The sequence below is a fragment of the Pan paniscus genome, chromosome 7 (genome assembly GCF_029289425.2).
Source record: "Pan paniscus chromosome 7, NHGRI_mPanPan1-v2.0_pri, whole genome shotgun sequence".
NCBI lineage: Eukaryota > Metazoa > Chordata > Mammalia > Primates > Hominidae > Pan > Pan paniscus.
Window position 1 is genome coordinate 60900815 of NC_073256.2, and position 22919 is coordinate 60923733.

A 22919-nucleotide genomic window follows, 5' to 3' on the forward strand; every position below is an offset into this window, starting at 1 on the left:
AACTTCTTTGAAATCAATTGAGAAATAAAAGGATTTTTGTTGTTGTTTATTTATTTTTATTTTTATTTTTATTTTTTTAAGAGACAAGGTCTTGCGATGTTGCCCAGGCTGGTGTCAAACTCCTAGCCTCATGGGATGTTCCTGCTTTGGTCTTCCAAAGAGCTGGGATTACAGGCATGAGCCACCTGGCCCAAGGAATAAGAGTTTTTTAAAAGGACACTGACCTTCAAATCTAACTCTTCTTTGAAGCATCAACTTACGGAATTACAGTGCAGAAAAACTTTTCACTCAACTCCCATAATGCACACTAAGCAATAATAACATTAGCCAATCCAAGGGTGGAAGTGCACATGGTTTGAGAACGTCATCGTTTCATAGCGCTGTCATGTCTCCAGCCCTCATCACCCTGAATTTTGTCCATCTGCTGTCAATGGTGACAATAGGCACGTTCACACACATTCATATGTGCACAACTTGAACACTTATGCTCATACATAAACTCACAGGTAGATATGCAAGAATACTCACCACAGCATTATTTGTAATAGTAATAATTTGTAGAACAACTAATATATGCATCATTATGAAAATGTGAAGTAATTACTGTAGACAGTCTTATGAATTATGCAGGTCTATATGTACTGATAAGGAAAGAGGCCCAAGATCCAATGAGTAATGCAGGCTAGTTGTATGATATACACATGGCATGATGCAATTTATGTTTGAAAAATAAAACATCCACCTTTCCATATTCCCGTCCTATCTGTGAATTTACAGAAAAAGTTCTGGGAAGATACAGTGGTTTCCAATTTCTTTATGGAGAGATGGGAGACTGGAGTGGGAATTTCACTTTTTATTACACACACCTTTATAGTGGTAACTTAAAAAATATATACAATAAGATAAGGATCTGGGAGAATTTACTAAAAAAAGTAAAAAACAAAATATAAAAAAGAAAAAGAAATACAAATATATATACTATAAGAATGTCACTTTTGTAAATTGTTAAAAAATTTAATTCAAAGGGGTTAACTATTTAACACTTTACTCTTAAATAAATTTGCAGTCTTTGTTTTATTGTTAACCATTTTATACATACAAAGCAGCACAAAGTTACTCAGCTGAGGTACTATTAGGCTGGGCAGGGTGCCTCATGCCTGTAATCCCAGCACTTTGGGAAGCTGAGGTGAAAGGATCACTTGAAGCCAGGAGTTCAAGACCATCCTGAGCAACATAGTGAGACCCTGTCTCTACAACATAAAAGCAAAAAGATTAGCTGGGAGTAGTGGTGCACGCCTGTAGTCCCAACTACTTGGGAGGCTGAGGTGGGAAGATTTCTTGAGCCCAGGAATTTGAGGCTGCAGTGAGCTATGATAGCGCCATTGAGCTCCAGCCTGGGCAACAGAGTGAGATCCTGCCTCAAAAAAAAAAAAAAAAAAAATTAACATACTATAAAAAAAATTAACATACATTTGGGCTGGGTGCGGTGGCTCATGCCTGTAATCCTAGCACTTTGGGAGGCCAAGGCGGGCAGATCACAAGGTCAGGAGATCGAGACCATCCTGGCTAACACGGTGAAACCCCGTCTCTACTAAAAATACAAAAAAATTAGCCGGGCGTGGTGGTGGGCACCTGTAGTCCCAGCTACTCTGGAGGCTGAGGCAGGAGAATGGCATGAACCTGGGAGGTGGAGCTGCAGTGAGCCAAGATCATGCCACTGCACTCCAGCCTGGGCGACAGAGCGAGATTCTATCTCAGAAGAAAAAAAATTTCTTTTTTATAATTGTAAGAGATAGTATGAATAGAATAGGTAGTTAATACTATATATAGTCAGAATTAATGTATATAAGTAGTAAAAACAAAAATCCAGAATCACCTAGCACAGTGATAGCTAAGGTCACTGGGGGAGGACAGGCACTTAACTGCTCAGCTCCCATCCCCCTGACTACATCAGAAGGCTGACTCAGCTCTGCCACGCGGCTGTACTGACACCAGCAGGCCCCATCCAACTCAGGCTCTGCCCCTGCACCCAAAGCTGAGAGCCGCTTGTGCGACCCCTTGGTTGGTTGCACTGGGCTGTGTCTGGGGCCAAGGCTTCCCAGCGTCTGCTGTCCACCTTCATGTAGGGGTTCATACACGCAGCAAAGGATTGCACCAAAGCTGGTTCTTGCCAACTCGAATGGTACCCGCTCTTTACCAACCTCAAACTAACAACTGACGCCAACACCGATCCCACGCATGGCTTCAAAGCATGGTTCCTGAAGAGGTTTCCCTGCTTCTTCTGTGGTTTTGCTGATGATACAATTACTAATTGTGCTACTTTCGGCTTAGCGCTACTGTGCCAAACTGATCTAAGAGAGGCAAACCCTAGAGACCACAGGGAGAGAGAAACAATCTGGGATACATATTTTAAAAATGAGTGAACGCTTTTGCTATCAGGCCCTATTTTTACCATTCATGCTGAGCAGGGCCCGAAAGAGAAGTCAAGAAGGGCTACTTGATGGGCTCCTTCTAGGACCACGCCAGGCTCCCAGCAGGGTCACATGGGGTCCCAGATGGTGTCAGGACCACCACCAAAAGGGTGAACCTGAGGTCGGGGGCAAGACTTCTCACCCTGTGCTTAGACTTAAGATAATATCACCTGCCCTTTGCACCTTTGCCGTCACACCTGCCTCTACCACTGATGTGGCCTGGGATATAGCCAGAAAACTCTGAAATCACCTCCCAGTCATGAGAAACTGGCAGGGGAAGCAGGAGAGAAACGCATCACCCAGGGGAAGTGGTGGGGAGACAGAGTAACACGTCACAGAGGAGGAAGAAGAGAGAAGGAATCTGGGAAAACAGGGGAAGCTGTTCACAGTAGGTGAGAGGGGGAGCAGAATGGGGACAGGATCTTACTGAAGTATTCCAGCAGTTTGGTGATTTAGGAGAGAATCAGATGAGCACAAGGATTTACTTTTAAGGCCTGCATGTGAAAAAAGTAAACTGACAGTTACCTGTGTTACACAGCTCCAAATTGTACTAAGTATATAAAATCCAGTTTCGTGGATAAAAAACAATTCAATACAAAGATTCAGCACAGGACAGCGCCTGAATCAATGCACACCCAAGGCAAACGGTTTTTCTCCTAAAAACTCAAGACTGGCTTCTACACAACAACATTTTTGACAAAAATACTTTCTATTAAATTGTCTTTCTGGTACGGATCTCGAACTGTTTCCAATTATGGCTACATCAGGCAGTAAGACACGGCCATCATTTCCCCCTGCGGATGGACATACTGGGGCACAGCCTCAGTGGCTCGTGTTCACTCAGCCAAAAGTAGCTGCCAGGAACCCGTGCAAGGAGCTCTGGGTCTCCGTTCTCGGTTCTAGCCACTAAAAGGCGCAAATGTCAAGCGCCTTTCATTTGCGGAGCAGCTAAGATACGATGAATAGTGATTTAGCTCTAACCTCAAGCATCTTTACAATTCGATTCCAAATTCCCAAAAGATTAGACGAATATTCAAGCCATTTAGGGAGAAATACATAGAATTTTTTATACGAGCTCAGTCTCCATTGTTATTGCCTTGTTGTACTTCTTGTTTTTCACATCTAACACTCATGACTAAGGATCTATAAACAAACAAAACTTATATGGGACCAATAAGGCTTTAGTCCATATCAGTTTCCTTATATCATGACCCATAATCTCCCTACAATCTTCCTTCTTATTGACTCAATGCAGATTCTTTGTCTTCATTACATAAATAATCCATGCTTATCGTAAAAATATCAGCAGTACCTACAAAATTGTATGATGTACAAATATGAACCTTCCTCATCATCCTCCCCTCTTCAACTTACTTCCCAGGGAGACAGTAAGAACTATTTGGTGTGTATGTTTCCAGGCATTTTCTAGGTAGGCACGGACACCATGTCGAACATTTATTTTTCTTTTTTCCTTTTATTAAACAGAAGCAGAATCCCACTATATACTACTCTATGCTTTTGTTTGTCACATAACAATATGCTGCGGATATCTTCTCATAGTAAACATTCACACTCATGTGTGCACACACATGCACACACACAGAGATTACCTCCTTTGCATAACTGCTCTAATATCTTGCCTTATAAATTGAGCTTTGTCTTTTGCTCTAGATCAATATATTCAAAGCATTAGAGGGGCTACCTACGTAATAGGAATTCTGAAACAACTTAGTTGAGAAAATAAAATAAAAAAATGTGATTTCCTAATTTGCTCTGTAAGTAAAAAATATATATATATATTTTTTGCACATGGTACCAAGTATTTTTTTTTCGTTCGTTCTTTTTTTTTTTTGAGACTGAGTCTTACTGTATTGCCCAAGCTGGAGTAAAGTGGTGCCATCTTGGCTCATTGCAACCTCCACCTCCCAGGTTCAAGCGATTCTCCTGCCTCAACCTCCCAAGTAGCTGGGATTATAGGCACATGCCACTATGCCCAGCTAATTTTTGTATTTTTAGTAGAGATGGGGTTTCACCATATTGGCCAACCTGGTCTCGAACTCCTGACCTCAGGTGATCCACCTGCCTCAGCCTCCCAAAACTGCTGGGATTACAGGCATGAGCCACTGCGCCCGGCCTCTTTTTTTTTTTTGAGATGGAGTCTCGCTCTGTCGCCCAGGCTGGAATGCAGTGGCTCAATCTCCACTCACTGCAGCCTCCGCCTCCCAGGTCCAAGCAATTCTCCTGCCTCAGCCTCCTAAGTAGCTGGGATTACAGGAACTCACCACCACACCCAGCTAATTTTTGTATTTTTAGTAGAGACAGAGTTTCTCCATGTTGGCTAGGCTGGTCTCTAACTCCTGACCTCAGGTGATCTGCCTGCCTCTGCCTCCCATAAGTGCTGGGATTACAGGTGTGAGCCATGAGCCTGGCTGGTACCAACTTTTTCAAACCAGGGTACATTTGTAATAATTTTGAAAACGAGGTAAATTTAAATGACCCTGTTTTGAATCCAGCTCTTGGTGATAACTGGAGACTCTTCTCACCCCAGGGCTTCCCCAATCCAAGACTAGGAATCACTGTAACAGCAATTTCTGGCTTCTCCACAGCCTGCACTTCACAATCACAGCATGGAAGAAAGAGGCCTTCTGAGTGCAGGGCTCCTTCTCACAAAGCCAACTGGCAGCCTGAGAGGTTTCTGATGTCCTGGTTTCCTAGAAACTGGATCAGAAGCAGCTGCAACTGGAGGAGGAACAGGGGGAGGAGGAAGAGGTGGAAGAAGAGAAGGAGGAGGAAGATGAGAAGGAAGAGGAGAAACCAGAGGAGGGGGATGAGGAGGAGAAAGGGGGCAAAGGAGGAGGAGAAACAGGAAGAAGAGGAGGAGGACAGGGAAGAGAAGAGATGGAGGAGGAGGAAGAGATAAGGAGGAGGAGGAAGAGATGGAGAAGGAGGAAGAGATAAGGAGGAGGAGGAAGAGATGGAAGAGGAGGAGGAAGAAATGAAGTGGAGGAGGAAGAGATAGAGGAGGAAGAGAGAGGAGGAAGAGATGGAACAGGAAGAGATGGAGGAGGAGGAGGAAGAGATGGAGGAGAAGAAAGAGATAGGAGGAGGAAGAAATGGAGGAAGAGATAAAGAACAGAAGGAGGAAGAGATGGAGGAGGAGGAAGAGATGAAGAGGAAGAGATGAAGAGGAGAAGGAGGAAGAGATGGAGAAGGAGGAAGGGATGAAGAGGAGTAGGAAGGGATGAAGAGGAGGAGTAGGAAGAGATGAAGAGGAGGAGGAAGAGATAAAGAGGAGGAGGAGGAAGAGATGGAGGAGGGGGAGGAGGAAGAGATGAAGAGGGGGAGGACGAGGAGGAAGAGATGAAGAGGGGGAGGACGAGGAGGAAGAGATGAAGAGGAGGAGACAGAGATGGAAGAGCAGAAGGAGGAAAAGATGGAGGAGGGGAGGAAGAGATGAAGAGGAGGAGGAGGGGGAGGAGGCCGCAGGAGGCCGCAGAGGCAGGGGCAGGCATGTCTCAGGTACAGACATGCTCTGGGAAAGTCAGGAACCAGGCCTGGTTAAGTTGGGAATTCCTTTGCTGGTGGAAAAGAGTGAGCAAAGGTTGAGTTAGGGTTAGAACTTTTGGGAGTACCCATTACATTAGAACGGTAATGAGGAAGCCACGTTTCTGGTAAGAGACGTGCCTAGAGCAGTGGTTCTCAAACTGTAACATGCTTCCAAATCACTGAGGCTCCCCTATTAAACCACAGGTCACTGGGCTGCATTCAGTGGGTCCAGGGCTGGGCCTCGGAATCTGCATCTTGACAAGTTCCTGCATGCTATTGCTGGCCAGGGACCACACATTGCCTTTGAAGGTGCCTACCAGAGGCTTAACTGGGTGACCTGCTTCGACTGTTCAAAGGGGCATGCCATGAACTTTAGCATTCACTGTTTAAACACTGAACAAAAACCAGGCCCCACACAACTGAAGACTTTTTCATTAAAAATGAAGCTTAGGCTTGTATCCAACCCAAGTAAGCATTTTATTTCCTAAAGTTATTTTTTAGTCCTTGCAAGTCATTTTTTTTAAGAACAAAAATGCAAAGACAATTTTTTAAAAGTGCGAACTTAGTCTCTGAAGTGTAAGAATGACTTTTGAGAAAAGTCATGTCAAATGTAAAGTAACACAAATCAAACTAAGCCTAAGAAATAATCAACTTCACAATAATTAAGAGTAGAGAAGCAGAGGAAATCAAAACAAAACACCAAAAACACGAACTAGGACACCACGGCTATTGATGACACAGCTGGACTCGCACAGATACCCCATATGAGGAAACAGTATGTAATGAAAGTCTACATTGAAGGACAAAAGACCTTCAAGGCTTACATAAAAATAAGATTTTGACTCACTCACTGGACATTCTAGAAACATTCCCCTGGAATCAAAATATTAGCAAAGTCCTTTTTTGACTCATCGGAGGAACAAAATGGTGGGACCTTCAGAGCCATGACCTTCTCCTCTAGGCAAGCCCCTTGAGAAACTTCAAGTAAGAATTTTTCCATACAAAGATGTGTGGAAAAACAGAAGGACAGGATGACTCAGGAGTTTCTGGCAAGTTAAGGCCAAAAGACTGGGTTAGGTTAATTATGACTGATGGTAACAAAACAGCCTCTAACAGGCACAGTTGGCCTTCTCCGTCCGTGGTTCAGAAGATACTGGCGGCCAACTTAAGGGACTTGAATATCCATGGATTTTGGTATCATTTTTTTTGTTTGTTTTTGAGACAGAGTCTCGCTCTGTCTCCCAGGCTGGAGTGCAGTGGTGCAATCTCAGGTCACTGTAAGCTCCCCCTCCTAGGTTCATGCCATTCTCCTGCCTCAGCCTCCCGAGTAGCTGGGACTATAGGTGCCTGCCACCACGCTGGGCAAATTTTTTTATTTTCAGTAGAAACAGGGTTTCACCATGTTAGCAAGGATGGTCTCGATCTCCTGACTTCATGATCCACCCGTCTCGGCCTCCTGAAGTGCTGAGATTACAGGCGTGAGCCACCGCGCCCGGCCGAATTTTGGTATCTACGGAGGTCCTACAGCCAATCTCCGAGGAGAGGGAGGGACCAATGACTGTATGAAGCATTGATTATGTGCCGGGCACTGTGCCAGGTACCCCACCTTCATTATCTCAGGGACTATAGTGTCCCTCGAACGGAGATGCTACTCCTGGCCTTACTTTATAATCAGGAATAAGACTTTGGGAGGGGAGGTGATGTCACATTCCTGACAGAACAGCCACCCAACTACAGAACCTAACGCTAACTTCAGGACTGGGAATAAATACTGCTTGTGCTTCGAGGGAATAATGAACTTAAAGATCCTTACACAGATTTTTTTTTTTTTTGAGACAGGGCCTCGCTTTGTCATCTGGTTGAGTGCAGGGCCACGATCATAGTTCACGACAGCCTTTACTCCCTTATACAGATTTTACGATTATTATTATTATTATTATTTTGGTAGAGATGGGGTCTTGCTATGTTGCCAAGGCTGGTCTTGAACACCTGGCTTCAAGTGATGCTCCTCCTCAGCTTTCTTAAGTGCTGGGATGACAGGTTTATATTCCTAATTAGGAGGTGGCTGCTTCTTCACACTAACTAGTATATTAAATATGTACAAAAATAGCTGGGCGTGGTGGCTCACACCTATAATCCCAGCACTTTGGGAGGCCGAGGTGGGCGGATCACCTCAGGTCAGGGGTTTGAGACTAGCTTGGCTAACATGGTGAAACCCTGTCTCTGCTAAAAATTAAAAATTAGCCAGGTGTGGTGGCGTGCGTCTGTAGTCCCAGCCGCTTGGGAGGCTGAGGCAGGAGAATCCCTGAACCCAGGAGATGGAGCTTGCAGTGAGCTGAGATCACACTATTGCACTCTAGCCTAGGAGACAGAGCAAGACTCCGTCTAAAAAAAAAATATATATATATAGAGAGAGAGAGAGAGAGAGAGAGAGAGGGAGAGAGAGAGAGCGCGCGCATGCACTCCAGGTTCCCAAATATACCAGAAGACATTTTAAAGAGAGTTAAGAGAAGAGAAATAATTTGTTAAGGTTGAGGCTGGGCATGGTGGCTCACGCCTGTAATCCCAGCACTTTGGGAGGCTGAGGCGGGCAGATCATGAGGTCAGGAGATCGAGACCATCCTGGCTAACACGGTGAAACCCCATCTCTACTAAAAATACAAAAAATTAGCCGGGTGTGGTGGTGGGCGCCTGTAGTCCCAACTACTCAGGAGGCTGAGGCAGGAGAATGGCATGAACCCAGGAGGTGGAGCTTGCAGTGAGCCGAGATTGCTGGAGCCTAGGTGACAGAATGACACTCCGTCTCAAAAAAAAAAAAATTTGTTAAGGTTGATGCAATTTTTATTAACTGCTATATTACATACCAGGTATTATATGTAGTGTTTTAAACTACCTCCCACATCTGTATAATGTCACAACTAAGACCCCAGGGCTCAGGACTGGAGGCATGGTTCAAATTCTGGTTCTGCATCCTATTAGTTACAGGACCTTGGGTATTCAGCATTGCCCTGCCTCAGTTTCCCACCTGTGAAATGAGGTTATTTGTATTGCCAATTACCAAGAGTAGTTGGGAGGACTAAAAGGATTAATCCACATAAAGCTCAGTTCAATACAGTTACATTATTTATTTCTCACAACAACCCTATGAAGTATTTATATTAGTATTTATATTATTCTTAGAGTCTCATTCATCACACAGTTTAATTTTCCCTAGGATAATTTACTCTCCCAGTAAGATGATATTTTTAGCGAATGTGCCAACTGCAGCCAAAAGATGGGGAAAAGAAGAGATGAAAAAAAAAGGCCATGTATAGAAAAAGTCAGACTTTTATTAAAAATCATAATTGTCTTCTGACAGTTGGAAGAAGAACCAGGAAGCAAGAAGAATAGAGGGTAGAAAAAATAAAATGCAGAAACGAAAAAACCCCATCCATATTGATGCCAATTCCCATGTTCAGGACTTGGCACCACAGAAGGCGTCCTCAGCTTTCACTGGCTCAGTCTCTTAAGTCAGCAACCTGGGAGGCGTCTGGTGATTGCAGGAGGCTTTGCTTTCTGTTCAGCTAACTTGAGCTCTAAAAGCCCATATAAAATAAGAACAAAGGGCAAGGTGCAGTGGCTCATGCCTGTAATCCCACTTTGAGAGGCCAAGGCAGGCGGATCACGAGGTCAGGAGTTTGAGACCAGACTGGCCAACATAGCAAAACCCCGTCTCTACTAAAAATACAAAAAATTAGCCAGGCGTGGTGGCAGGCGCCAGTAATCCCAGCTACTCGGGAAGCTGAGGCAAGAGAATTGCTTGAACCTGGGAGGCAGAGGTTGCAGTGAGCTGAGATCATGCCATTGCACTCCAGCCTGGGAGACAGTAGGAGACTCTGTCTCAAAAAAAAACAAGAAAAAAAAAAAAAACAAGGACTAAGATATCTCCCGTTATAGAGTTCACTTCCAACGCAGTGCTCCAGGCCTTCCAATTACCTGGCATTATGAGATGTTTGAGGGATTCACATGCTAGGTGGTGCGCTTAACTCCATGGTTTGGAACTGATTTTTCTCTGTCACTCACTTAAAACAAATTTTTTTGTTTTGTTTTATTTTTGAGATGGAGTCTTGCTCTGTCGACGAGGCTAGAGTGCAGTGGCGGGATCTCGGCTCACTGCAATCTCCACCTCCCAGGTTCAAGTGATTCTCCTGCCTCAGCCTCCAGGGTAGCTGGGATTACAGGTGCCCGCCACCATGACCAGCTGATTTTTGTATTTTTAGTAGAGATGGGGTTTCACCATGTTGGCCACACTGGTTTAGAACTCTTGACCTGGTTCAAGTGATCCGCCTTCCTCAGCCTCCCAAACAGCGGGGATTACAGGTGTGAGCCACCGCGCCCAGCCTCACTTAAAAAAAATTTATCCTGGGGCACATACTTCAAAAAGCTGTGACAAACACACTTCCTGGTCCATGAATTATATAACCTAAAGGGGCAGCAGGCTGCTGTTACCTGTGACTGGGATTTCACCTTCCTCCCACTCTCCTCATCAATCTAACCTTTGCTTCCTGCTTTCCTAGAACCTAAAGCAGCTCTGGCACTCCCCTTTCCTTCATCCGCAAATCACCCAAAGTCTGGAAGCCCCACAGTGAGTATTTAAACTTTTTTTTTTTTTTTTTTGAGACAGAGTCTCGCTCTGTCACCCAGGCTGGAGGGCAGTGGCGCAAGCTTGGCTCACTGCAACCTCCACCTCCTGGGTTCAGGTTCAAGCAATTATCCTGCCTCAGCCTCCTGAGTAGCTGGGACTACAGGCATGCACCATCACGCCCAGCTAATTTTTGTATTTTTAGTAGAGACGGGGTTTCACCAGGTTGGCCAGGATGGTCTTGATCTCTTGACCTTGTGATCCACCCACCTCGGCCTCCCAAAGTGTTGGGATTACAGGCATGAGCCACTGCGCCCGGCTGAGTATTTAAGCCTTTAAGATCAATGTTCTGAACACTACACAGATACCACAGTAAAAGGTTATATAATGTTAGAATCATTTAGGAATAATTTATTCCCAGTACTGAAACATACAAAATATAATTAGATATTCTTAATAAAATCTGAGGAACATTACATTGAGAACTCCTAGTTTGAGAAAGTAATAAGGATTTCCACTATTTTGGAAGAGGGTGCTTTTCGATTATGATAGGACATGTCATTTAGCAGAAATTTCATCTTTAAAACACAGAGAGGGAGCCTTTTCTGTCAACATGGCCAATAACCAAATCTTCATCCATAACAGACATTAACAAGATGAAAACCAGTACAAACTAACACATCTGTTGATGTCACAGATCCCACAGTCTGGCTGTAGGAGGCGCATCTCACAAACAGAAGAGGAATATTCTCTAGCAAACGTGTACAGAAATGTTTAACAGAATGCTACCAGCTCATCAGTGCTGAAATGGGTGCAAATAAGAATACCATACATAAGCTTATTCACTTTCCTATTCAAGGACTAAAAGAAAAGAATTAGGCCAGGTGCAGTAGGGCTCAAAACTGTAATCCCAGCACTTAGGGAAGCTGAGGCAGGAGGATTACTTGAGGCCAGGAGTTTGATACCAGCCTGGGCAATATAGAGACCCCATCTCTACAAAAAATAAAAAATTAGCTGGGTGTGGTGGCACACACCTGTGGTTCCGGCTACTCAGGGGGCTGAGGTGGGAGGATTGCTTGGGCCCATGAGGTCAAGGCTGCAGTGGGCTATGATTGCACCACTGCATTCCAGCCTGGGCAATAAAGAAAAAAAAAAAAAAAAGGCCGGGCACGGTGGCTCACGCCTGTAATCCCAGCACTTTGGGAGGCCGAGGTGGGGCGGATCATGAGGTCAGGAGACTGAGACCATCCTGGCTAACATGGTGAAACCCCTGTCTCTACTAAAAATACAAAAAATTAGCTGGGCAAGGAGGAGGGCGCCTGTAGTCCCAGCTACTCGGGAGGCTGAGGCAGGAGAATGGCATGAACCCAGGAGGCGGAGCTTGCAGTGAGCCAAGATAGCGGCACTGCACTCCAGCCTGGGCAACAGAGCGAGCCTCTGTCTCAAAAATAAAATAAAATAAAAAATAATTTTTAACCCCCCCCACAAAAAACCTCTGAACCTTTATACAAAAGAACAAAAGCGGCCAGGCGCAGTGGCTCACGCCTGTAATCCCAGCACTTTGGGAGGTCGAGGCGGGCGGATCACAAGGTCAGGAGTTCGAGACCAGCCTGGCCAACATAGTGAAAACCTGTGGTGTGCTCCTGTAATCCCAGCTACTAAGGAGGCTGAGGCAGGAGAATCGCTTGAACCTGGGAGGCAGAGGTTGCAGTTTTCCAAGATCGCGCCATTGCACTCCAGCCTGGGTGAGAGAGTGAGACTCTGTCTCAAAAAAAAAAAAAAAAAAAAAAAACCCATAAAAAACAACAACAAAATCCATGGGAATGACAAGGAAAGGAGTAATTCAGCAAAGAAAATCATCATTGGCTTCGGTATCTAAAAAAACAAAGCATGGCTTCTAGTCTCTGGATAAACTGGTCTGATATTTCCAGGGGTCTGTACTCTGTGCTGTGAACGGCTTTAGAGCTCCGCTGGGCATTGCTGATGTGTGGACTGTCCCGCTCACTGGGTGCCAGGCACGGCCCCAGGTGCTCCACACCCTCTCCTGACCCCTGCACAACCCTGTAGGCCTGTGGGATTAGATCAGGTTCTGAGGCTCAGAGAGGCTAAGCTATAGTGGCAACACAGCTGCGTAAATGGCAGAGTGGGGATTTAATTTTTTTTTCTAACTTGAAAGTCTGCTGCCTTTGTACTCTACATATCTCTTGGGTATTTAATTAAGACAAGTAAATGCATTTACCACTCTTTTTACTATTCTATAATGACCATGAGTAATGCATTTTACTATCAGCCAACAACTCCAGCACCTATTCCATAATGACCATGAGTAATGCTTTTTACTGTCAGCCAACAATACCAGCACCAAATAAACTGATACTGTTAGAATACAATGCACTTTGCCCCTGGAGTATGCTTCCAAGGGATCCTTACCTGGTGCTCCTGTGTACATGATGGAAAAGACATTGATTGCTATGGTAGCAGCATAGAATACTGGGAGTGCCCGGAGGCCATTGGGAACAGGGTCTTCCTGTAGTACAAGGAGACAGAGTGGAAGGTCAGGATCCCAGCAGCATTTGGAGCCAACACAGACAAAATGATACAAATACTGTTACAAGAAACTCTTCCCAAACCCCAGTGTGGCCAAAAGGATGGGCGTTGTCACTGCCTGTGATCTGCTCCACTTCTGCAGAAATGGCATTGGCTGGGGCCATCTCTCCCACACAAATGCAATGTCAAAGAGTCCACTGTTGTGGCCAGCAGACACATTAAAGCCCTGGAATCACATGAGCTGATGTCAGACTTGGAAACAGAAAAGAACTGTTGGGTCAAGCCGGTTCCGGAGGACCAAAGCCCAGAGCTCAGCATCTCCTTCCTCAAAACCCGTAGTGCTCACTACAGCCAAGTCCAGGTTTGGCCCTAACTGGCTACATTCAACAAATAATTTGAGATTCCAACCTCCAAGCATCCTCTAAGAGAGTCAGATGACTTCAGCATCACTGCATTACCATGAGATTTTACAACACTCTATTACACAATGCATCTTAGCTATGTTACCATGTGCTATGAATTTCCGAATCTTTTCCCAAGGTATAGTATTTAACCTTCAACTATTAGAAGTTAAAAAGAACTGCAGTTCCTTGTTGAATAATTTATTTGCCATTCAACATTTATTAACTACTTTAGGCTTCTGCTACAACACTCCCTAAATCTAGTAAGTTCAACACGAATGGTACTGCGCATGTTTTCAGTTAAATAACATCTAAGAGAATATGAGGCATTTAGAGTTTTTAGCAGATCTACAGAGAATTTTGAAGTAAAAATACGGGCCAGAAACTCCCATCAATGTAACACTGGCACACAGATGTGGCTCAAATAATTCAAAAAGGGGCTAACTTCTAATAACCACGAAGGCCACATTTACATGAACATGCTACCTGCCATGATAAAAGGAAAATTAGGTCTAAAAATCGATGACAGCAGCAGAAGTATGGATAAGCATCTCAAAGACTGCTACTGCCAAATGCAAACACGCCTGGAAGTCAAGTATGTTTGCAGAACAGTACAGCCCATCAAGGAGCTGTTCTGGAATGTCTCAAGGAGCCAAGAGCACTTGTCAAGAGGCTCGAGTTGAATGCAGTGAGGCGTGATGCAGCAAGAGCAGGGCAGAATGAGGCTCAAGTGTGGGAGTGTCACACCAGACCAGGCAGGGGAGGCAGCCATGTGGCAAACACCAAGATTAACGGGCTGGAGCCTGGCATGAGTGACACAGCCAGTTATGATCATCTGTGATGTATCACGTGAAAAGAACCCAGGATGAACTGAAAACAAAATGCTGGGAGGCTCAATGCCTATGACCTATGCCGTTTCCATGGCATTGTTTTCTTAGGGACGTTGCTAAAGAGAGATTCCCAACCAATAACTTCTGCAGGTGGACAGTCCCGAGTCTGTGTTTTCAATTAAATTACCGTATGTTTTTTCAAATATCTTTTTTTTTTTTTTTTTTTAGACAGAGTCCCACTCTGTTGCCCAGGCTGGAGTGCAGTGGTGCAATCTTGGCTCACTGCAACCTCTGCCTCCAAGTTCAAGCGATTCTCGTGCTTCCACCTCCCAAGTAGCTGTGACTACAGGCATGCACCACCATGCCAGGCTAACTTTTTGTATTTTTAGTAGAGATGGGGTTTCGCTATGTTTGCCAGGCTGGTCTCGAACTCCTGACCTCAAGTGATCTACCGCGCCCGGCCTAAAATAACTTATTCTTGAAACTCATTGACAGATTTCTTGTTTGACCTGTCTCCTTTCTTCCCTCCACTTCCTTTCTCTCTCTCCCTCCCTCCTTTCCATCTATCCATCCCTCCATCTGCCACTCATCCAAGCATCTGTCATTCCCTCTGCCTAAATATTTACCAAGTGTCTTGTAAGTGCTAAGCACAGTGCTGGGCCCTAGAATACAGAAGTGGCCACGGCAGTCATGGTTTCTGCTCTCACAGATCTTACAGTCAAATAGTGAACAGGCAACTAAGCAAGAAATGCAGCACCATATGACATGCTAAGTGCCGTGATGACAAGGTGGACTGTGGCCGGAGCTCAAAAGAGAGGGGACCAGGCGAATCTGGGGGAGGGGAGGAGAGGAGCAGCTTCCTAGGAAGTGACACCTAAGGGCGGAGTAGGGCTTGCCAGGTGAGTATGGATTCCAGAGACAGGAGGGGAGGGGTGAAGGCTGGCAGGCTAGAGAGGGGTGTGCCTTCCAATATGTGAATATGAGTGTTCCTGGTCCCAGGAGAAGGAAGGGTGAGAAACGGTGAGGGCAAGTTGGTGCTCTCCAAGAGAATGGACCCTTCAACAGACGGCCAAGCAAGGCTGCAAGAAAAGGGCTGCGCCAGCTTCCAAGCAAGGTACAACCTGGAGGGTACGTCCCTGCCTGCAGAGGAAGCGTGCACTCAATAGTTATCAAACACTGCAGCAACCCCGTGACTGCCAAACAAAAGAAGATAGCCACGTTTTGTGTCTAGAACACTGATCTCAGTAAGCACTAATTTTTTTTTAGACAAGATGTACCCAATAGGTGTATTTCCTTCTTTTTATCCTTTCCTCAAATTGCGTCACTGTTTCAACCTTGCTCTCTCCATTAAAAAAAAAAAAGGGAACACACCTTCACATTTGGGTGAGGAAATTCTCCAGCTGTTTTTTAATGACAGTTTCAAAATCTTAACACTATCTCATTCTATTCTGCTTAACATTCAGGAAATAATTACCTTTCCTTTTTGAGGTCTCAGCACAACTCCTGGGAGTGTTGATTAATGAACTAAAGTACAGAGCCAAGAAACACTATTTGCAGTGCTTGTTTCTGGGGGAATCTCTGGGTAATTTACCTTGGCTCTTTCTGGCTATTCATAATAACATCTGACGCTAACTGCAGGGTGCTGTGCCTTAACAATGTATGAATACAATTATTCCTCTAACCCCTCTCATTATTAATTTCTACTGAGTAGAGCTAAAAATAGTTCTTAAGATTTAATTAAAAGTAGCAGCCCCACTTACCTTTTTTAAGATGAAAATTCTGATGAGTACAAACAGCAGGCCAGACATGAAACCAGACAACAGTGGAGATATAAACCAAGAAGCAACTGAATAATTAAAAAAAAAATCTAATGAATGTTAAAATTCATTCATAATTATGGTCCTATTCATAGAACACAATGATAAACAAAATGTATTACATACATTCATAAGTATTTCCAGAATTATTTACCTTTAATTCAGAACCTAACAAGCCCTGTGACTTGGCAGAGCTGACCTTCACACATTTATGGCCACACTCAGACATCAACACACAGTCACACACCACTGACCACACTGCCAATGCAGGGTCAAGAAACCCCTGCCCCAAGCTCGGGCCTCAGAAGACAGCATCCTGAGTCCTGCCTCCCACGGAGTCTTTCTGCCTGCCCTTCTTATCAACACATATGGAGACTCGGTCGCTGTTCCAACTGTAAGGGTTATTTAAAAGCTGGGCCAACTTCCATTTCCTTTGCCAAGGCCAGCCGGGTACTTTCATTCCTGCCATCTAGCTGCTGGAACTCTGAAACTTTTAGCCTCTAGCCAAGTAGTTCCCGCCTCTGGGTGCACAGTGGAACCATCTGGGGCATTTTCAAAAACTCGTTTGGCCCTGGCTGGACCCCCAGAATTCTGATTTAAAAGGTTGGGAATGGGGTTTGGGCATTGGTATTTTTAAATCGCTTCCCCGGGTCATTCTAAAGTACAGCCAGAGTTGAGAACCACTGTTCTAGAAGCCTGGGATGGAAGGTGGGTTTCCTTGTGGTTTGTGCCCCTGCCTGGCAGCTCAGGGATCCCATTTGACCCAGGACTCCTAAGGCCATCATGATTCTTGTAAAAAATTGAGTAACCCAGAATATGGAAATGGAGTGAAAGAGTATCGTTCACGATGGGTGGGATGGTATTTGTGGAGGTGAATGGATTTACCTCTTCCTAAAAGCAGAGCCAGGCACTAACTTGTTAGACACCTGATAATGGGTGCAGGCTTACGTCTTGGTCCCTGCCAGGCAGGCTTACAGGGTAGAGAGGACACTTGACAGAGTGTTTCTTCCCAAAGGGCAGGCTGGATGACGTTTTTTTTTTTTTTTTTGAGACAGGGTCTTGCTTTGTCACCCAGGGGCTGGAGTGCAGTGGCATAATCATGGCTCACTGCAGCCTCAACCTCCGAGGTACAAGTGATCCTCCCACCTCAGCCTCCTGAGTAGCTGGGACTACAAGTGCGCACCATCACACCAGGCTAATTTTCTTTTTTCTTTTTTTTTTTTTGTAAAGATGGGCTCTTGCTATGTTGCTCAGGCTGGTCTTGAACTCCTGGGCTAAAGCAATCCTCCTGCCTTGGCCTCCCAAAGTGATGGAATTATAGGCCTGAGCCACTGCGCCTGACCTGGATGATCTGTTGAAGGCAGGGACATAACACGGGGCTCACTTTGAGGCTTCCCCAAGACTATGAACTCCTGGATTCCAGGCATCTTCCTCACTTGTGCTCAATCTTTCTCTGACCTATAGACTGACTTCAGTCTAACACATTTCTTACCTGCCTGGGAAGAACAGAGGGTGATTTCCAAAGCTGGATGACAAGGTAACATTTCAAAAGAATAGAGTTAAACAACTGTCCAGCACATAATAGTTCACTATCTCTATTAACAGGAACTTTGGCCAGGTGCGGTGGCTCACACCTGTAATCCTGGCACTTTTGCAGTCCGAGGCAGGTGGATTGCCTGAGCTCAAGAGTTCAAGACCAGCCTGGGCAACATGGTGAAACCCCGTCTGTACTAAAATACAAAAGAAATGAGCTGGGCGTGGTGGCATGTGCCTGTAATCCTAGCTACTCGGGAGGCTGAGGCGGGAGAACTGCTTGAACTCGGGAGGCAGAGGTTGCAGTGAGCCGAGATCGCGCCACTGCACTCTAGCACTCCAGCCTGGGTGCCAGAGCGAGACTCCATCTCTACAAAACAAAACAACAAAACATAACAAAACAAAACAAAAAACAGGAATTTTAAGGGAAAATATATTACTCATACCATCTACGTCTTTTTTTTGAGACGGAGTCTTGCTTTGTTGCCCAGGCTGGAGTGTAGTGACTCGATCCTGGCTCACTGCAAATTCTGCCTTCCAGGTTGAAATGATTCTCCTGCCTCAGCCTCCCTAGTAGCTGGGATTACAGGCACCTGCCATCATGCCCGGTTAATTTTTGTATTTTTGTAGAGATGGGGTTGAACCATGTTGGCCAGGCTGGTCTTGAACTCCTGACCTCAGGTGATCTGCCTGCCTTGGCCTCCCAAAGTGCTGGGATTATAGGCGTGAGCCACCATGTCTGGCCCATCTAGGTCTTTTAAACCTTAACATTTGAAGAAAAAGATATAAAATTAACTTGTGGCTGGGCACAGTGGCTCACGCCTATAATCCTGGCTCTTTGGGAGGCTAAGGCAGGCCGATCATGAGGTCAAGAGATTAAGACCATCCTGGCCAACATGGTGAAACCTCATCTCTACTAAAAATACAAAAATTAGCAGGCGTGGTAGCAGAAGCCTGTAGTACCAGGTACTCAGGAGGTTGAGGCAGGAGAATGGCTTGAACCCGGGAGGTGGAGGTTGCAGTGAGCCGAGATTGCACCACTGCACTCCAGCCTGGCAACAGAGTGAGACTCCGGGTCAAAAAAAAAAAAAAAAGTAACTTGTAATAAAACTTACTCTAGAAAATGTAAACTTTCCTTCTTATGGGTAAAAGAAAATGCCAATTACCAATCTTGACAAGCTCCATCCACTGCACACCTTTGGTACCGATTGCGACCAGTGAGAATCCTATAGTAGAACCCACAATGCAGTGCGTTCCTGAGATTGGAAGCCTCAGGAAGGAAGCAATCAGCTGCCACACAGCGGAACCTACAGATTGAAGGACAAAAAACCATCAGATACAGAGTACAGAGGTGCAGACACCAAGGGAAGAAATCCAAATGTTTTCCATAACAACATCTCCCAGAGTTTAATTTTCTGTGAATTGTTTCTTTACAAAGCGCTACAGCCTGGACAAAAATCACTCAATTAACTTCAGTTAAAGGAAAGCTTCTGCCTTCTTCAACACAGAGGGGACAGGGATGATGGTTATTTATTTATTTTATTTATTTATTTTTTGAAGCTAGTCCCGCTCTGTTGCCCAGGCTGGAGTGCAGTGGCCTGATCTTGGCTCACTGCAACCTCTGCCTCCTGGGTTCAAGCAAGCCCTCTGGCTAATTTTTGTATCTTTAGTAAAGATGGGGTCTCACTATGTTAGCCAGGCTGGTCTCGAACTCCTAACCTCAAGTGATCTACCCACCTTGGCCTCCCAAAGTGCTGGGATTACATGCGTGAGGCATCGTGTCCGGCCAGATTATGCATTTAAAGGCAAGTCTCCTGGTGCTACACACTGACTGCCCTTGTCAGTTTTCAGTGAGGGTGCTGTGGATGAACTTGTTCTGGGGTGAAGTTTGGCCAAAACCAAGCAAGAGATTAAAGTCTCGAATGAACACAGAAAGACTAGAAAGGCAATATATTGGGAAAAGATTTTGTTGTAGTTCTGCCTTACAGTCACATAATGAAAAGGACCAGATATTGGCTAGGTCATATTATCTATATAAGAGAGTATAATACCATGTTGCTTTTTTCTTTTCTTTTCTTTTTTTCTTTTGTAGAGACAGGGTCTCACTCTTGCCCAGGCTGGAGTACAGCTGCAAAATCATGGCTCACTGCAGCCTTAAACTCCTGGACTCAAATGATCCTCCTGTCTCAGCCTCCCAAGTAGCTGAGATTACAAGTGTGCACCACCACACCTGGTTAATTTTTAAATTTTTTTGCAGAGACAGGATTTTGCTATGTTACCCAGGCTGGTTTTGAACTCCTGGCCTTAAGCAATCCTCCTGCTTCAGCCTCCCAAAGCCCTGGGATTACAGGCATGAGCTGCCACACTCAGCTAATTATTAAAATTTTTTTGCAGAGACGGGGGTCTTGCTATGTTGCCCTGGCTGGTCTTGAACTCCTGGGCTCAAGCCATTTTCCCACCATGGCCTCCCAAAGTGCTGGGATGACAGGCTCACTGGATGCAGTGAGCCACTGCACCCAGCCCATACTGCTTGTTGATGGTGCCTCTCCTATGAGAAATAACTATGATATTTAACCCAAATTTGGGCATCTGCTTTCAGATCCTACCCAGAATGTTGGACCTTTTATTTGTGTGTCTGATTCCTCGTTGTTAAGAGGTTCTCATTAGTGTTGGCTTTGTGTCCTTTTACCTCAATTTCACCAACTCTTTTCTAGGTTTCATGTTTTTCTAGGCTACAGTTCACTTCAAATATTTTCATAAGCAGATCAGATTTTGTAGTGAGTATTAAAAGAATCAACCGGGAGAGATCAGTTTCAGAAGCAGTTGTTGAAAAGCTCCCATGGAACTGTAGGGGAACAAAGGGCCTGGCTGATAAGCTGGGCACGTTATTAATCCCAAACGTTAATTCTGGAAACCTGGTTGCCTGGCAGCAGCAGCACTTTTCAGGGGACCCCTGGCATTTCCTTCAAAGGCATCTGAGTTGCAGGAGGATCATTTATGGCTGTGCAGGACCCAGTCTATGAAGCAACACACACAGTTGCTGCCATGAGTGCTAGGCGTGCTGACCTTTGAGCTGAGGCCGGCTGTGACCCTGTGTCAATCCTTAAGGCGTGCGTTGGGAGGAGAAGGGGCCAGCCTTGTGCTGCCAAACCCATATCAGGCTCCATGGCAGCGCCAGGCCTACCCGCGGACACGTCCTTAAGCCTCCACATCTGAGCCCTGGGCTCCTCGGGGACTAGTGGTTTTAAAAAGAAAGCCAGGGTTTGGAGCACGTTTCATAGCACAGATTCATAGCTTAGAAAATACATGATATGGTTTATATTCTTTTTTTTTTTTTTAGACGGAGTCTTGCTCTGTCGCCCAGGCGCAATCTCGGCTCACTGCAAGCTCTGCCTCCCGGGTTCACGCCATTCTCCTGCCTCAGCCTCCCGAGTAGCTGGGACTACAGGTGCCCGCTACCACGCCCGGCTAATTTTTTGTATTTTTAGTAGAGACGGGGTTTCACCGCGTCAGCCAAGATGGTCTCAATCTCCTGACCTCATGATCCGCCTGCCTCGGCCTCCCAAAGTGCTGGGATTACAGGTGTGAGCCACCACTCCCAGCCTATATTCTTACAATTAAAATAATCTCATGATGTGAGACAGTGATATCAACCCACCCAATTGAATTCAGACCATAAGATTTGTCCTTCCTGAAAGCTGCTATATTTTCTGTGGCTGACTTTACAAAATACATCCTGGAGGAGGAGAGTTTGTAAAGAAAGGTAGGGAGTAATGGGACCACCTGAGAGAGGGAAGAAAGAGGAGAGAGGATAGCAGGGAGGGGAGGAGACAGGGGACAGCTGAGGGAGGGCCTGGTGGGGCCAGGAAATACCTGCAAGAGGGCCTGGGAGTAGGTGATAGCACCTTAGCCTCAGGGATGTCTGAAGACAAATGGGATCACGTTACTGTCAGGAAGAACAGAGGGAAAAAGGCATACTTTAATGTAAGATAATGGCATCTGATAGAGGAAAGAGATGAAGCATGGGATAAGAGTGCAAGCCACGACCTAGGGAAAGTGGGGAGATGGGCATCTCAGAGGCCGCCATTCCTGTGCAGATGAAAGAAACGGCAGAGCAAAGGCTCAGGCTCCAGGGAGGCTGCCGGGCAGGGGTGGGGTGGCAGAGTGTGGCTGGGCAGAGGGAGCTGGAAGGGGGCTGTGTGCTTCTTAAGGGTTTCGAGGAGCTGGCTCGTTTGTGCTAGTGTGGGTCTTTCCACAAAAAAAGATGCAGAGTTTTGAATTCTCAGATTTTTGGAACCATTGGTGGTTTCCTACAAAATGGACAGACTACTGCTTTAGGGCTGAGCTAGTCCCACAAGATGACTTATTCAGGACGTTTCACTGGCAGCAATAATTTCTACCCAATCGCCTTAACTCTAACACAACTCTGTCAGGAAGCACAGACGCCCAGGGGCTTGGGGAGAAGTGACTAACAGAGAAAACAAAAGAAGCAAACAATAGAATTAAGGACAGAGGGAAAGAGGGAGAAGAAAAAAGGACTGTTGGATTTAGAAGAGGAAGACTGGAGAATTCAGGCATCTGGACAGAATCAGCTGTGGTTTTGGCCAATGGTAATTACACCACCATCTTAAATTTATAGCTCCCAGGGCAAAGAACCCGATTTTACGAATCTAGGTAACTCATACAAATTCCCAACAAAATAGGCTTTGAGATTCATTTAACCACATACCAAAAAAAAAAAGTTTAAAAACCAAAGCAAACAAAATCAAGTTATTCAAGCAAAACCCCAAATTGCTTTGGTAAACCCAAATTCTAGTTGAGGTAAGTATCCTTCATTCTTTCAGTAAAGAGCCAAACGCCGGGGTGGGGAACGGAGAAATGAAACAAGTTATCCCGTCTGCAGAAAGAGTGAGCAGATGAAGCCTTGTTCATGAACCCTCCTGTCACACGGAGGTCTTCAGCGTGGCTTCCCTAACAAATTTCTTTAATAAGCAGAACCATGCCTCTAAAGTTTATCCATCAAAAGGAAAAACTTCAGTTAAGATTTAACTTTGTGGCCGGGTGTGGTGGCTCACGCCTGTAATCCCAGCACTTTGGGAGGCCAAGGTGGGAGGATCACGAGGTCAGGAGTTTGAGACCAGCCTGACTAACAT

The 22919-nt window shown here is 45.3% G+C and overlaps 2 protein-coding genes across 9 annotated transcripts in view; both read right to left on the reverse strand.

Annotated features, from left to right (window-relative positions):
• PLAT (plasminogen activator, tissue type) overlaps nt 1-22919 on the reverse strand; it is a 507407-nt gene that overhangs the window by 273216 nt on the left and 211272 nt on the right. The window lies entirely within an intron of this gene.
• The window catches only part of SLC20A2 (solute carrier family 20 member 2), a 123908-nt gene that overhangs the window by 29398 nt on the left and 71591 nt on the right, over nt 1-22919 (reverse strand). For 6 of the 8 annotated variants that reach the window (XM_034966017.3, XM_034966016.3, XM_034966015.3 and 3 more), the window contains 3 exons: nt 18933-19073; nt 16177-16262; nt 13069-13165 (listed from right to left, as the gene is read on the reverse strand). In XM_034966017.3, the coding sequence (XP_034821908.1) occupies nt 13069-13165; nt 16177-16262; nt 18933-19073 (324 nt within the window). The remainder of the gene's footprint in view (nt 1-13068; nt 13166-16176; nt 16263-18932; nt 19074-22919) is intronic. The other 2 variants (XM_063607175.1, XM_063607176.1) reach the window with 2 other exon arrangements.